General features: G+C 50.3%; 1 protein-coding gene across 1 annotated transcript in view; it reads right to left on the reverse strand.

The window, feature by feature from the left end:
* Positions 1-13,980, reverse strand: part of OGA (O-GlcNAcase) — a 37,964-nt gene extending 23,984 nt beyond the window's left edge. The window contains exons 1-5 of the mRNA XM_090057228.1: positions 13,651-13,980; positions 10,900-10,951; positions 10,468-10,565; positions 6,333-6,463; positions 5,197-5,368 (exon numbers count right to left, since the gene is read on the reverse strand). Of these exons, the coding sequence (XP_089913354.1) occupies positions 5,197-5,368; positions 6,333-6,463; positions 10,468-10,565; positions 10,900-10,951; positions 13,651-13,840 (643 nt within the window). The 5' untranslated portion in view covers positions 13,841-13,980. The remainder of the gene's footprint in view (positions 1-5,196; positions 5,369-6,332; positions 6,464-10,467; positions 10,566-10,899; positions 10,952-13,650) is intronic.
* Between the last annotated feature and the right edge of the window lie 1,752 nt (positions 13,981-15,732).

A 15,732-nucleotide genomic window follows, 5' to 3' on the forward strand; every position in this document is an offset into this window, starting at 1 on the left:
AAATGGATTTAAGTCCAGATAGCTAAAAGATATAAAAAGAACATGAGGTTCTTTAACAGCATCAGCAGTATGAAGCTGATAGGGTTGGTGTTACACAAAGGGGGGTGCGGAAGGAAGGAATTAAGGGACACAAGGACATTACTGTGAAGTTATGCTAACTTCTTCACCACCAAGAATACCAGGAGACACTTACCCAGAACAGCCTAATGACTAATAAAGACAAAGTGCTGTTCATCACTGATGTGTCAGAAGAAGAGATGCTAGAGTAAATCAATGATTTAAGAAGCAGTAAGTCTCCAGACCAGAATGGCATGCACCCAAGCATTGGGAAGAAGCTCATGTAGGTTGTGCTTAGCCAATTATGTATTTTCATTATCTCATTAAATCAACCACTGTTCAAGAGGACTGGAGGACAGCAATTGTTTATCTATAGCGTAAGAGGCTCTGGAGTGATTCAGGCAATTACAAGCCAGTAAGCTTTCCCTCCGTAGCTCGTTAAGTTGGATAAAAGATAATAGAATAAAATATCTAGAAGATAATAAAATGTGGGGAAGGGAATCAGATGTCGAAGGTGAGTGGTTGCTCCTTAAGGAGACGATCCTCCATGCCCAAAGGGAGGTAATCCCAACAAGGGTCAAAGGGAGCAGGAGGGCACATAAACCCCCATGGCTCACTAAGAGCATCCGGGAATGTCTCCTTGCTAAAAGGGAGGCATATACCCAATGGAGAGATGGGGTCATCGCCAAGAAGGACTATGTTATAGTCGCCCGAGGATGTAGGGGGGCAGTCAGGAGGGCCAAGGCAGAGTTGGAGATAGGACTAGCTTCCCGGATTAAGGACAATAAGAAGTCCTTCTTCAAATACATAGGGGGTAAAAAGAGGGTCCCGGGTAATGTGGGGCCCCTGCAGGACACGATGGGCAACTTAGTCATCACGCCAGATGACAAAGCTAACATATTTAACGATTTCTTTGCCTCTGTCTTCCTAAGTAGGGACCAGTTCAGCCACCTCCCTGCTGGGCCCCCCTCGGGCCCCGAGAGAGACACGCCTGGGCCAAGGGTTAGCGAGGAGTTAGTTAGGGTACTTCTGGAGAGGCTGGACGTGTTCAAGTCCGCTGGTCCGGACGATCTTCACCCTAGGGTTCTACAGGAACTGGCTGAGGTCATTGCGGGACCCCTGGCACGGCTCTATGAGCACTCGTGGTGCTCTGGCGAGGTGCCGGAGGACTGGAAGAGGGCCAATGTGGTCCCTATCTTCAAAAAGGGAAAAAAAAGAGGACCCGGGAAATTACAGGCCAGTTAGTCTGACCTCAATCCCGGGTAAGCTCTTTGAAAAAATTATCCTGGCACACATCCAGGAGGGCCTTGCGGGGGAATGCATGCTCAGGGGCAACCAACATGGGTTCATCAGTGGCAGGTCTTGTCAGACCAACCTGGTGGCCTTTTACGATCAGGTCACCAAATCATTAGACGCAGGGGTTGCTGTGGATGTAGTCTTTTTGGACTTCCGGAAGGCTTTCGACACTGTCTCTCACCCTGTCCTCATCAAAAAGCTGGGAGACTGTGGTGTCGATGCCCACACGGTCAAATGGGTTGCCAACTGGTTGGAGGGCCGCACCCAGAGGGTGGTAGTGGATGGGTTCTTCTCGACCTGGAAGGATGTGGGCAGTGGGGTTCCGCAGGGCTCGGTCCTCGGGCCTGCATTGTTCAACATCTTCATCAGTGACTTGGATGAGGGGGTAGAAAGCACCCTGTTCAAGTTTGCTGATGACACTAAGATGTGGGGGGATGTGGGTGCACTAGAAGGGTGCAATAGGCTACAAACTGACCTTGACAGGTTGCAACGGTGGGCGGATGAGAATAGGATGGGGTTTAACACTGATAAGTGCAAGGTGTTGCACATGGGGAGGAAGAACCGGCACCACACTTACAGGTTGGGGAACTCCCCTCTTGCCAGCACGGAGACGGAAAAGGATCTTGGAGTCGTCATTGACTCCACGATGAACATGGGCCGGCAGTGTGGGGAGGCAGTCAAGAAGGCCAATCGTACCCTGTCATGCATCCACAGATGCATCTCGAGCAGGTCCAGGGAGGTGATCCTCCCCCTCTATGCGGCACTGGTCAGGCCGCAGCTGGAGTACTGCGTCCAGTTCTGGGCGCCACACTTCAAGAGGGACGTGGACAATATGGAAAGAGTTCAGAGGAGGGCCACTCGTATGATCAGGGGTCAGCAGGGCAGGCCTTATGAGGATAGGCTACGGGACCTGAACCTGTTTAGCCTCCACAAGAGAAGGTTAAGGGGGGACCTTGTGGCCTGCTACAAACTGGTCAGGGGGGATCAGCAGGTATTGGGGGAGTCCCTGTTCCCCCGTGCGCTGCCAGGAGTGACCAGGAATAACGGTCACAAACTGGCGGAGGGTAAGTTTAGATTAGATATTAGGAGGTGCTACTTCACAGTCAGGGCGGCTAGGGCCTGGAACCAGCTTCCAGGGGAAGTGGTGCAGGCTCCTAGCCTGGGGATTTTTAAAAGGAAGTTAGATGAGCACCTTGCCGGGGTCATCTGACCCCGGTGCTCTTTCCTGCTAAGGCAGGGGGTCGGACTAGATGATCTACCTAGGTCCCTTCCGACTCTAGCTACTATGAAACTATGAAACTATGTGGGGGGGAGAAATCGCACACTTTTCTACAATTAGCAAGGCATGTCAGTAATACAGCAGATAGAGAGCTCACCAATGACATTTATTCAGATTTGCAATAGACCTCTTGCAAGAGGCTGTTCAGCAGGACAGGTAGCCAGCATGGGAAACAAACCATCTACTGCCTCAAATAAAGAACCAGTTAAGAAACCAAAAAACAGACAGTTTAACTCATTGTTAACTCAAAAGCTTAGCAGCAGGTTGGGCAGTTCAGGCTCCATAGCTCACCCACAATTTAACATATATGAACCTGGAAGAGCTGGTGAGTAGAGATGGAGCAAAAAAAATCATCAGACCACAACGTTAGTTATTAAGGTTATCCAAGTCCAGCCAGGACTAGGAGGAGCACCTCAGATGGTTTATTTAGCAGAGACACACTAATAAGGGAGGACACGGAAATCTAAGTGATAGTGAGCCATCTAGAGACGGTCTCCTGGAGGCTTCTGTTCATCTACCTTGTAATGGAAGAACAAAGGGTATTCACTGAAATTAAGAACTGGCTATTTCCAAACCAATAAGGAAATCATTACATACTTTGTGGTCAAGAACTCAACAAGATGCAATACCCCAGCATGAACAGCTGGAGCTATCAGACCTAAATGTTAGTGTTAGAAAAGTTATTAGATAAACCTTTTTCTCGAGGGCTTCAGCCAGTCTCGTAACTGCCAGGAGTCAGGTGGTTCCTTATACCTTTTCTGAAGCACATGGTACTAGAAAAGGTCAGAGACAGGATACCGGACTATAAGGACTGTGTGAGATGTAGTAAAACAGTTTCTGTGCAATAGGAGCAGAAGCAATTCCGCAGCATGAGAAGAATTTATCTAACAGAACTGCCTCACTGCACAGCCACACGTTCAGATGTTAACAGGATGCGCTGTTTATGTTGCATATGCTAAGGTCCCAAGCCAACAGTTTTAAGAAAGAATGAGGTAAGTTTGGTAGCACATACAAGAGGAAAATGAAGACTGCAGTCCCTACAGAACAGCACCTGATTAAAAAAACCAGAAACATATAAATACAGAAGAGTGGACGAACATGGACATGAGAATAAGCTCAAAGACATCTAGAGGCAACACCTGGAACTGCCAATGACAGCAGTAAGGAGACATCACAAGCCAAAACAGCAGCCTGTTGTTGGACAGGGAGCTACATGTAAGCTACCATGATTTTGAATACTCACCTTACTACCCAATGACAGGCTGTTACTATACACTATCACTTGCCACTGATAACTGCATCAAATGATGTAAAATGAAAAGTTGTAAAAGTCTGAACCTTCAACTCGTGGTGGACCTTGGTTTGGAAGTTTTAATTCAGCTGGCTCCTAATTAAGCTTCTTGTATCACACTACATGGCTCCACCCCCTTGTTGGCATTTATACCCTTCAAATATCTGTTGACTTACTGTATCCCCTTAGTCAACCTTTGGCTTAAATTACACATACATTCACAGATTTTTGTAAGGGCTGGAAGGGCCCTCAGAAGATTGAGTCCAGCTGCCTGTACCAAGTAGGAAAGACAACTGGGGTCAGGGACCCAAGCGAGGTGCCCATCCAGTCTCCTCTTAAAGATTTCCAGGGTAGGTGATTGCACCACCTCTGGAGGAAGCTTATTCCAGTCTGGACATCCTAACCATGAAGCAGTTTTTCCTGATGTTGAGCCTGAAACAGTCCTCCAGGAGTTTGTGACCATTATTCCTGGTTTTCCCCAAGGGTGCCCCGGTGAACAGTCACTCACCAAGCCCTTGATATACATCCCACTGTAGTGGTAAGCTGCTACCAAGTCCCCTCTCAGCCTTCTCTTTTTCAGACTGAAGAGTCCCAGGTCCCTCAGCCTTTCCTCATATGGCTTGCCATGCAAGTCTCTGAACATATGGGTGGCTCTTCTCTGGACTCCCTCAAGATTTACCACATCCTTGTTGAAGTGTGAAGGCTAGAACTAGACACAGTACTCCAGCTGCGGTCTCACCAATGCTGAATAGAGTGGGAGAATCACTTCTTTGGGTTTGCTGGAGATGCATCAACTGATGAACACCAAGGTATTGTTAGCCCCACTGGCTGCATCATTGCACTGCTGGTTCATGTTCATACTGTGGTCTAGTATTACCCCAGGTCCCTTTCATTCGTAGTGCTGGTCAGGTTCGCGTTGCCAAGCCTGTAGGGGTGCAGGGGATTGTTCATCCCCAGGTGGAGCACTTTACATTTCTCGATGTTGAACTTCACCTGGTTCCAGTCTGCCCAACTTGCCAGACTCTCTAGGTCTACCTGTATCCGCAGCCTATCTTCAAGCATTACCACACTTCCCCATAACTTGGTGTAGTCTGGGAACTTGGCCAGTACACATATTTAAAAGGAGAGATTAAAGGAATTAAGTCAATGTTTCCAGCCTGCCCAAGGACATTTAGTAACTGCTTTAGAGAAGTTGAGCATTCAACTTGGGTTCAGTAAGACAGAGTTCCTTAATTTCAAAGGGATCAAGGCTAGACTATTCATGCTAACTTACCTGTAGGGCAGAACAGGAATGTGTCTGGTTCTCCTAGATACTGATAGATTTCATTCGTGATGGAGACCTGGGCATGAGCAAAGGAGCTGAAGACTTCCTTATCTGCTGCACACATGTTGTGATCAATATCATCGAACAACAGCGCAAAGGATCTGCAGCCAAACTGGGAAACCTAGTGCAGGAAGGACAAGAGGAGAAAAGAGCAGTTCAGAAACTTCAAACAGCAGGAGACAACTCTCAAGCTAGCTTTCCTTTAAAAGGACTGGTCAGTATGTTATACCACAAAAAAACCCAGTTCAAGAAATAAGCGAGTCAATTCCTATTTGACAAGCCATTATTCTTCTTCTAATCTAAAAATACATTTCAGATTCCTTCATGTAAGATAAAAGCCTGAATCAAATCCACAATATCCTGCAAAAATTACTGTGTCAGAAGAGGGCTGAATGCTGCATTCCTTCCATTTCCACAACATAATTTGAAAATCCTAAACTCTTTCCAATAAAGGAAAGGCCAGGGAAATGGGGAGGGGAGAAAGGTATGTCTGGGAAACTATTCCCAATGAAAGCAGCCACAACCCAACACTTTACTTTACATGAGGCCATGGAGACTGCCAATCTGTTTCAATTTCCCAGTCTAAGGCTACAGCTGATTTCACAGAAGGAGCAACCCGTGGAAAAACAAGGAATGCAACCACAGCCTCTGGGTGAAGGGGAGAGGACATCATAGGAACTTTGAGAATGAGCAACTATGCTAGGTCTGCCCCACTGAAATGAGGCTTGAAAGAGCCTTGTCACTTGGGAAATACACCAGTTTCAGGGTCCAATTATACTTCTAAGAATGAAACTCATATGCAAAGTTAGTAAGAACTGTTATTCCAGGTCAGAAGCCTAATCTGTCTAGATCAGCATTCAGTCTCTGAGGAAGCCCTCACAATGCCTGCCAACTGTGCCAAGCTGTGGCTGACTGCTGCTCTTGGGAGAAAGCACCAATATCATTGCCATAGCACTTTACAGACTAACACTGACATTCACATCTCAAATGCAGCACGTAAAATTTGTCAGGAAAAAACAATTGAGTGTACAAAGCACAGAGAGAGGAATCAACTGTGGATGTTTCAGCATTTCAGTAATGCTCACCTGGTCCAGCTTGCGTTTCAACGTGGACACTTCTTTTGGATTCGAGAAGGTGATATCTAGTCCAGGTGAGATTGCATAGATGAATTCTATTTCGTGCTCTCGTGAAGCTGAGATGAGAGTCATAAGTTGCTCTAAAATTTCAATACAAATATTTTAGAAAATATTAACAATAAGCAAGTTGAGACACCTCCTTATAAATGATAAAAAGCAAGTTACTTGTTACCAAGAGCAGTATCTTCAGAAGTTTCAGTTAAGCGTTTAAAATATACTAACATTTCCTAATGTGACAGCAGACACAGCTATACTCCAGAGATGCACGGAGAAGTTGTTAAGGGACGTGACAAATAGTTGCTCTGGCATCATTTTAATTTCCTATTTCTCACTGTTTTTTCAAAACTGCTTAGCAGAATGAGAGAACGTTCCTGTGTGGCAAACAGTTGTTTTTATACCATATTGGCTCTTAGGACTGAAACTGCTTCTCATTACTTCTATATTTGTCAAACACATCATTAAAGAAATGTTCCAATGTAGCCAGCACGATTTTGCAACTAGGATTTGTTTGTTTCAACTCCTTGTTAGCTAGGTATGGGAAGCTTCAACAAAGGCTTTGTAAAACTAGGGGGGTAGAGACTACGCAAAACCGGTGAGCTGATCAATTCCAATCTGAAGGAAACGTGAAAATAGTTTAAGTGACATTTTCAGAAACTCATAGTTTCATAGTTTCTAGGGTTGGAAGGGACCTGAGCAGATCATCTAGTCTGACCCCCTGCCATGGCAGGAAAAAATACCGGGGTCATACAGCCCCAGCAAGATGTGCATCTAACCTCCTCTTAAACTCCCCCTGGACAAGGGAGAAGAGATTGATGTCAGACATCTTGACTTCAAAAAAGCTTTTGATCTGGTATCCCATGATCACCTCTTGGCCAAACTGCCCAGTTGTGGCCTTGGCTCCACCACGATCCGCTGGCTGGGAAACTGGCTTCGTGGTCGGACCCAGAGGGTTGTGATTGATGGCAGTCACTCATCATGGTGCCCTGTGACCAGTGGGGTCCCCTCAAGGCTCTGTCCTGGGACCCATACTGTTCAGCATCTTCATTAATGATGTGGACATTGGAGTCAGGAGTGGACTGGCCAAGTTCGCCGATGACACCAAACTTTGGGGCAAAGCATCCATGCCAGAAGATAAGCAGGTGATCCAGGCTGACCTGGACAAGCTCAGCAAATGGGCAGACGAGAACCTGATGGTGTTTAACACCGAAAAATGCAAGGTTCTCCACCTTGGGAGGAAAAACCTCAAGCACCCTTACAGGCTCGGCAGTGCTATGTTGGAAAGCACTACAGAAGAAAGAGACTTGGGGGTCATCACTGACCACAAGATGAACATGAGCCTGCAATGCGATGCTGCAGCTAGTAAAGCGACCAAAACGCTGGCGTGCATCCATAGATGCTTCTCGAGCAAATCCCGGGACGTCATCCTCCTCTTGTACTCGGCCTTGGTGAGGCCGCAGCTGGAGTACCGCGTCCAGTTTTGGGCTCCACAATTCAAAAAGGATGTGGAGAAGCTTGAGAGAGTCCAGAGGAGAGCCACGCGCATGATCAGAGGTCAGGAAAACAGATCTTACGATGACAGGCTGAGAGCCATGGGACTCTTTAGCCTGGAAAAGCGCAGGCTCAGGGGTGATCTGATGGCCACCTATAAGTTTATCAAGGGTGACCACCAGGATCTGGGGGAATGTTTGTTCACCAGAGCGCCCCAAGGGATGACGAGGTCGAACGGTCACAAACTCCTGCAAGACCGTTTCAGGCTGGACATAAGGAAGAATTTCTTTCCTGTCCGAGCCCCCAAGGTCTGGAACAGTCTGCCAGCGGAGGTGGTTCAAGCACCTACATTGAACACCTTCAAGAGTAAACTGGATGCTTATCTTGCTGGGATCCTATGACCCCAGCTGACTTCCTGCCCTTTGGGCAGGGGGCTGGACTCGATGATCTCCCGAGGTCCCTTCCAGCCCTAATGTCTATGAAATCTATGAAACCCCCAGGGTAGAAGCCTGCACCACTTCTCTCGGAAATTGGTTCCAGACCCTAGCCGCCCTGACCGTGAAGTAGTGCCTCCTGATATCTAACCTAAACCTACCCTCTGCCAGCTTGTGACCGTTATTCCTGGTCACTCCTGGTGGTGCTTGGGGGAACAGTGACTCCCCCAATGCCTGGTGATCCCCCCTGACTAGTTTATAACAGGCCACAAGATTCCCCCTCAGCCTTCTCTTTTGGAGGCTGAACAGGTTCAGGTCCCGTAGCCTCTCCTCATAGGGCCTGCCCTGTTGTCCCCTGATCATACGAGTGGCCCTCCTCTGGACCCTCTCCATGTTGTCCACATCCCTCTTGAAGTGTGGCGCCCAGAACTGGACGCAATACTCCAGCTGCGGCCTGACCGGTGCCGCATAGAGGGGGAGGATCACCTCCCTGGACCTGCTCAAGATACACCTGTGGATGCATGACAAGGTGCGGTTGGCCTTCCTGACTGCCTCTCCACACTGCCGACCCATGTTCATCTTGGAGTCAATGATGACCCCCAGATCCTTTTCCACCTCTGTGCTGACAAGAGAGGAGTTCCCTAACCTGTAGGTATGGTGCCGGTTGTTCCACCCGAGGTGGATCACCTTGCACTTGTCTGTGTTGAAACCCATCCTATTCTTGTCCGCCCACCCTTGTAACCTGTCCAGGTCTGATTGTAGCCCGTTGCATCCTTCCAGTGTGCCCACATCCCCCCACATCTTAGTGTCATCAGCAAATTTGAACAGGGTGCTTGTTACCCCCTCGTCCAAATCACTGATGAAGATGTTGAACAGCGCGGGCCCGAGGACCAAGCCCTGCGGAACCCCACTGCCCATGTCCTTCCGGGTTGAGAAGGACCCATCCACTACCACCCTCTGGGTGTGGCCCTCCAGCCAGTTGGCGACCCATTTGACTGTGTGGGTGTCTACGCCACAGCCCCCCAGTTTCTGAATGAGAACGGGGTGAGAGACAGTGTCAAAAGCCTTCTGGAAGCCCAGGAAGACTATATCCACTGCTACCCCTGCATCTAATGATCTGGTGATCTGATCATAAAAGGCCACCAGGTTGGTCTGACAGGACCTGCCACTGATGAACCCGTGTTGGTTGCTCCAAGCATGCAGTCCCCTGCTGGCCCCTCCTGGATGTGTGCCAGCATAATTTTCTCAAACAGCTTGCCTAGGATCGAGGTAAGACTAACCGGCCTATAGTTTCCCAGGTCCTCCTTCCTGCCTTTTTTGAAGATGGGGACCACGTTGGCCCTCTTCTAACTTATCTAAGCTTTCTTTTCAGTGGGGTGACCATCTTATTTTAAAAAAAAAATCCGGGATACTACCCCCCATCCCTGGCCATCCCCATCACAGGCAGGAGGAGTGGTGCCCACGGCAGCCTGCATCCCACTGCCAGTTGCCGCCCAGGAGGATGCTAAAATAGAAGTTTGCCCAGAGCACCACATACACAGGAGCCGCCCGTGCACACAGCAGCGCTCTCCCCCTGCTCTCCTCCGGCTGTTCCCTGCTCTAGACAGGAGGAGTTGAGCTGGGCAGTGCAGCGCCAATCCTCGACTTTTGTTCCCATTTTCCCCAAGCAGACAGGACAGCTTATGAAACCCAAAACTGTCCGGGCCAAACTAAGACATGGTCACAGTTTTTTCGTGATGCTGATAAGAAAGCTTAATATGATTTTAATTTCACAGTATCTTATTAATTTTAATCCCAGGGTGAGTCAAAGCAGCCCAAAAAATTAGGATGCATGCTTCCCCTTCACCCAAGGAAAAGAATCCCAAGAGACACTATGGCAAGCCAGCAACTCTGATGCAGCCCTTGACAAGAACACAGCACTGTTCTACTGTTGGGAAACACACATATGCAGAGCTGCTGCTTCTTGTGAAAACTAGCCATCAGTGAGGCGAGTGACAACCGGATGAGACACAAGGAGAAGCTGCTTCTCCTGCCATTCTTCTTTGCTTTGCACTTCCCCTTTAGACCGTGATATGATGATTAAACATACAAGCATGCTCATCAATGACTGATTCATTTAGCAACTACTTAAAGAAAAATGCAGGGGGAATAAAAACAATTACCAGCTTCCTCCACAGAGTACATTTCTCGCCAGAACATCCTGTGCTTGTAGTCATCTTTTGGAGCATACAGGTATGTATTTAGTCCCCACTTCTGAAGTCTATAGTTGGGGGGAAAAAAGTCTCCATTAGGCAAGCATTCTATAAATACAAGCAGCCTGCATTTTATTAGAGGATCGAATGCTTAAGTTCATCTGCCCGTCTGTGAGAACACTAGCTGCTATAACAGATGGTATTAACTCACTACAGTACTGAGTGAGTCTGAGTGACTTGACAAACCCAGAAGAGCCAGAGCAAAATGAAGAGGAAAATGTAAACAACCTGAACAGCTTTACATGAAATACTGCCCCAGATCAGGCGCAAATAGGCTTCCAAAGTGAAAAATAATAGTTTTACTATGTTGGAATGTTGCACACAAGGGAAAGTATGACTTGCCTTCTAAAAAGTTCCTTCCTCTGCTCCATAATCCAGGGTCTTCCATAAAATCCTGTGGGAAATTAAATTTAAAAAAATAAACAAACACCCGACTGGCCATTTCACAGAACAGAGATTATAGCATAACCTACCTCTTTCTTTTTCTCCTCTCTCAAAAAGATGTTTTTACTACATTCATCATAAAATGCTGGCAGTCAGAAATAAACCCTGCCTTAACAGTGTAAATATGCTACAATTATCTTAATTTTCAACTGAATTACACCCCAATTAATCTGTTATCCAGACTAAGGATTCTGGCTAGTGGAGCAATTAATTTTAAGAACACAATCTGAATTTCTGTGAAGGACATCTGCTCAAGTCAAATCAGCATTACTAGAAAAAAAAAAAATCAGCCTGAACAGTAGTAACGACCCAATTAAGGCAGCACTCAAAATACGTTAAATAGTATTAATTTTAACAGCACAACTAACACGAAGTTCTGAAAATACTTACCAGTACGAGAATACCTTTTAAAACAGACAGTATGGGAAACTGGGCATGTAGTCCTCAAACAGTTATACAGTGGGGTTTATGAAACAGAAGACAGCTTGGCTGGTCTGTCAAGATTTGTTCTTTTTTCATTTGATGAAATTCCTGAATTTGCCAGCATCAGCTAGAAAACACTACGCTAGGCCATCCTGCACTCTGTGCACAGACTTGGGCTTTAAAGATGCAATCTCAGCTTGTAAGAAACAATGCAAGGGGGCACAAAAAGGAAGCTTTTGCATAGCCCATATTCAATGCCAGAAAACTCCAGGAGGAATGCCAAACCTGAGTGTTTCCATCCAGCCCACTCTATACAAAAAATACTTGGAAGAGCAAGTGCTTCTCACTTGCCCACCATCCTTCGATTAATTTAATTTGGACCATGAGCCAACTCTAGTGACAAGTGGGCAGTTCACATTAGAAAGCCTCAGGATGGCAGTCTGTGCAACAGAGCCAAGACTAAAATAACACTGAAATTTAATAAGCTCTCATTTTCAGATACCATGGCCACTCCAGATGTGGAATGATGCCATTAATATAGTTAAGTCTAGAGGCCCCTGCAAACAAATCTGAAGGTGAAAAGCACTTCTACTTCCACAGCTATCGACCTATTGTCAATACTGTAAAACGTCAGGCTATTGATCAAAGCTTCTCTGTGCTCTCTATCTATTTAGAACAGATCATTTGAGAGTTGCCTATGTGGTAAAAATAATTCCAATTATCAATTAAAAGTCACCCCTGTGATGTTAGCTTTGAGGACCTCAAAGTAGGCTCAGCTCTTAAGGGCTTACACTTCCTGAAAAGAGCAATTTTCAGCTGATTGATGCCACAAAGCGGCAAAGCTGGGTACTACTGCTTCCATCTGGCTGAAACTGGAACCTGACAAATGGCGGATAGGTGCACAGCAGTGTGACAGAAGGAAGCAGTTGTAGCACATAAAAAGCAAACAAGGTAAGGGGACAAATCCTCTTGGTTTTCAGAGGCAACAGAGCTGCAGTTTTCTCTTAAATTAGGAAAGCCAGCCTACCTAAACACAGAGGGACCTAATTAATGTGGCATTTAGTCAATGCTTTCCATTTCTGTAACACATTCAGAGAGACATCAGACCACCTGAAAACTAAGCATGTAGCAATCTGTAGCAAAATCAAGAGAACAACAAAGGAAGTGAATAATGAAGGACAGGCTTGAGGCAGGAATGCTGAAAAGAAAATGTAGATACGTGACCCGGCTGCTCTATTTCACCTCTGGTGGACCCTTAGTCCCCCTCCCACTCCCCACCTTTCGTATTCAAAGCACTCTCCACTTCACACCCTGCTGCTCTGTGCTGTCCTTTCACAGGATCTGAAGCCCACAAAAGCTTGTGCTTGCATGCATCTGATTTAGTTACGCTGTACAGGAGGAGTGCATCTACCCTGCCTCGGAGCTATTTCACCTGGCAGCACTCCTTTGAGTGAGAAGGCCCAGACACATCAGCCAACGACAACAGTAAGGTATTTCCATGCAAACTCAACCATCAGCCTGTTACCTGCAGGCAGACCCGCCGGAGCCTCATCCCCAACCCACTGCTTGTGTCCCAGCAAGCTCTGGAAGCCACTCACAATCTGCCCTATTACTCTTACACCCACCTGCAGCCCTTCCCCCTGCCATTGCATTTCACACCCTACACAAATCCTCTCACTGTTGCTTTGTGCATCCCAGTCTACATTTCGTCTCCACCTCTTGCGTGCAGTCACATGAACAGCCGTTGGGAGCTAGGCCAGAAGACTTGAGCCTGGCTTAGCCCAATACAACTGGGACCTCTGGAAATAATCAAGTAACCTCACAGGAGGAGGGGGAGAGGGTACTAGGAGGCAGGAAACACTGGATATTTAAGCTGAACAGCACTCAGCAAGCAGAAAGGTACTGTCATCTGCCTGCCCCCCACAAGAAACATCCTGGTTTCACACGGCTCTGGCTGCAAAGCGAAGGTGTGCTGATGGGAAGTAACACAAGTGTACGCTGCTCTCTAGCTTCACCTTCCATCCCTCTGAGTACAAAAGAACCCCCCCCGCCCCCCCGCCACCTACACTTTAACAATGAAGACGGGAGTAGACGGCTTTGAGAGGCGGAAGTGGAGGATAAACCCCTCGCCTTTCCAAACACCACCTTTACCCGGCCGCCAACAAAGGGTTAAAGAGGGGGGCTCCCAGCACGGGACACGCGTCGAGGCCTCCCGCCCACCCTCACCTTCCACGACGCCGCAGAGGAAGCGCCGCACGCCACCCGCCGCCTCGGCCTCGGTGTCGGTATCGTCGCCGCCGGGCCCCACGGCGGCCGCTGCGGCCCCCGCCGGGTCCAGCGGCGCCCCGGGGCCGCCGGCCGCGTTGGGGCTGCCCTGAGGCTCGTCCAGCGCCGCCTGCCCGTCCGTCTGCACCATGCCGCCGCCCGCCGCCAGCGCCGGGCCGGGCCGGGCCGCCGCCGCGGGGGAGGGGAGCGGAGCGGAGGATGCGGGAGACGACGGCGGAGGGCGCGGGAGTCCCCTCAGGGAAGCCGAGGGCCGCCAGGCTGCAACGCGCATGCGCCGTGGGCAGTGCGCATGCGCGGGGGGAGGGGAGACGCAGAACGAGTGCGGCGCGCCTGCGCGGCGGCGGGGAACGGGACACTACGCATGCCTGCAAGGGCAGCAAGGGGGGAGGGGGAGGCGACGATGCGCGAGTGCGCCTGTGCGGGCGGTGGGGCGGCGCCTGCGCCCTAGCGGGGTCGGTGTGTTTACTAGCGCGCCGCGCACGCGCCGATTGGGGGAGGGGCGGACGACGGGCGGCATATCACTGCGCGTGCGCAAAAGGAGGGGGCATCAAAGAGCAGCTCGGCTTAAAGAGACAGCAGGCCTGACCCACTTCTGGGGCGACCCCTGGGGGCAAAGGCCCCACCCTGCCTACCACTGTGGAGGCGCGGCTTGCGCAGCTCTTCTCTTGTAAGCTAAGCAGGGCTACCGGGGGCCCGGCTTTGGAGGGGAGACCACTAAATACTGAGTAATTCAGGCCTGTATATTTTTCGGACCTGGACGTTCCCAGCGTCTCTCCTAACCTGGCCAGGCCTGCCCCATCAATGTCTCCTTCCGTGGATAGCACTCATTCCCCCTGTTGCCCTTCTCCAGCTCTTCTAGATCCTCTGGGAGCTGTGGGGACCAGACCAGGGAACCGGGTTCAAGCTGTGGGCGTATACAAGGGTCCTTTTACTCCACTCCCCCAGGTCATGCAGCACTGAAGATGCAACCCAGGCGTGCTGGTGGGCACAGGGACCCCAGACCTGGGGGCAAAGCTCGCTGACGTCCGTCTTGGTGGCCCAGGTCCACGGGTCCGTCTTTAATCCCCTTCCTGGGCCCTGCACCGGTGCCTGATGGAGCAGGGCTGGTGTCTGATGGAGCCCCCCTCCCCCCCACCCCGGACCCTGCAGCCGGCGTGCGCGGGTGCAACATGTGTGCAGGCCCACGCCAGCTTCCCACAGCACAGGCGTGCAAAACCCAGCCCATCCCAGCCCTCGTGTGCCCCTGGGCTCGGCCCACGTGTGTGCCCAGCCCCCCCGCCCGGCGCACAGAGGCTCGGCAGCGCGGGGTGGTGCATAGCGACGTGACCGGAGTTTATTGTGTGTTTTCAACCCCGCGTCCATTCCCTCGGGATCGTTTTTATTATACAAAATATACAGAGTCCAAAACGCAAAGCGGCCGGCGGGTGGGGGCGGGTGGCACCAGCCCCACAGCCGGGGCAGCAGCGCGGGGCAGGAGAGAGGGGCAAAACGATGCACAACGCAGCGCAGCCCCCGGGACCCGGCAGAGGAAGACGGCGTCTGGCCCCCGCCCAGCCCAGGGCCGCCCAGGAGAGAGGACAGGTCTCCTCCTGCCCCCCGGCACACGCGCGCAGCACCAGCCCTGGCACCAGCAGAGCAGTGGGGAAAGAGTGGGGTCGGCTGGGCGGGCGGGGGGCTGCAGGTGGGGAGTGAGGGACGCCAGCAAGACGTGGGGGGCGCAGGCGGGGGGCGGGGGACACCAGCAGGGAACTCTGTTGAACCTGGGGCCACTTCCAGGACCGCGAGGAGCGAGACCCGCCCCCCACCGCGAGCAGGGCTCTAGGCTGCCCCCTCCCCTGCCGGAAGCAGCTCAGGACCCCGGTGGGGGCTGCAGCACCTGCCAAGCCCTCGAGCGTCCGGGCAGCCCCCACTGCTCGCACGCTGGGGCCACCGGGCGCCTCTCCTGTGGGACGAGGCCTCCAGCTGACGCAGGGGGAGGGGTCCCGAGCCCCCCCAAGAAGCGGGGCAGGCTGGGAAGGGTGG

This window comes from Crocodylus siamensis, chromosome 7 (assembly GCF_052110815.1).
Source record: "Crocodylus siamensis isolate JL-2025a chromosome 7, ASM5211081v1, whole genome shotgun sequence".
NCBI lineage: Eukaryota > Metazoa > Chordata > Crocodylia > Crocodylidae > Crocodylus > Crocodylus siamensis.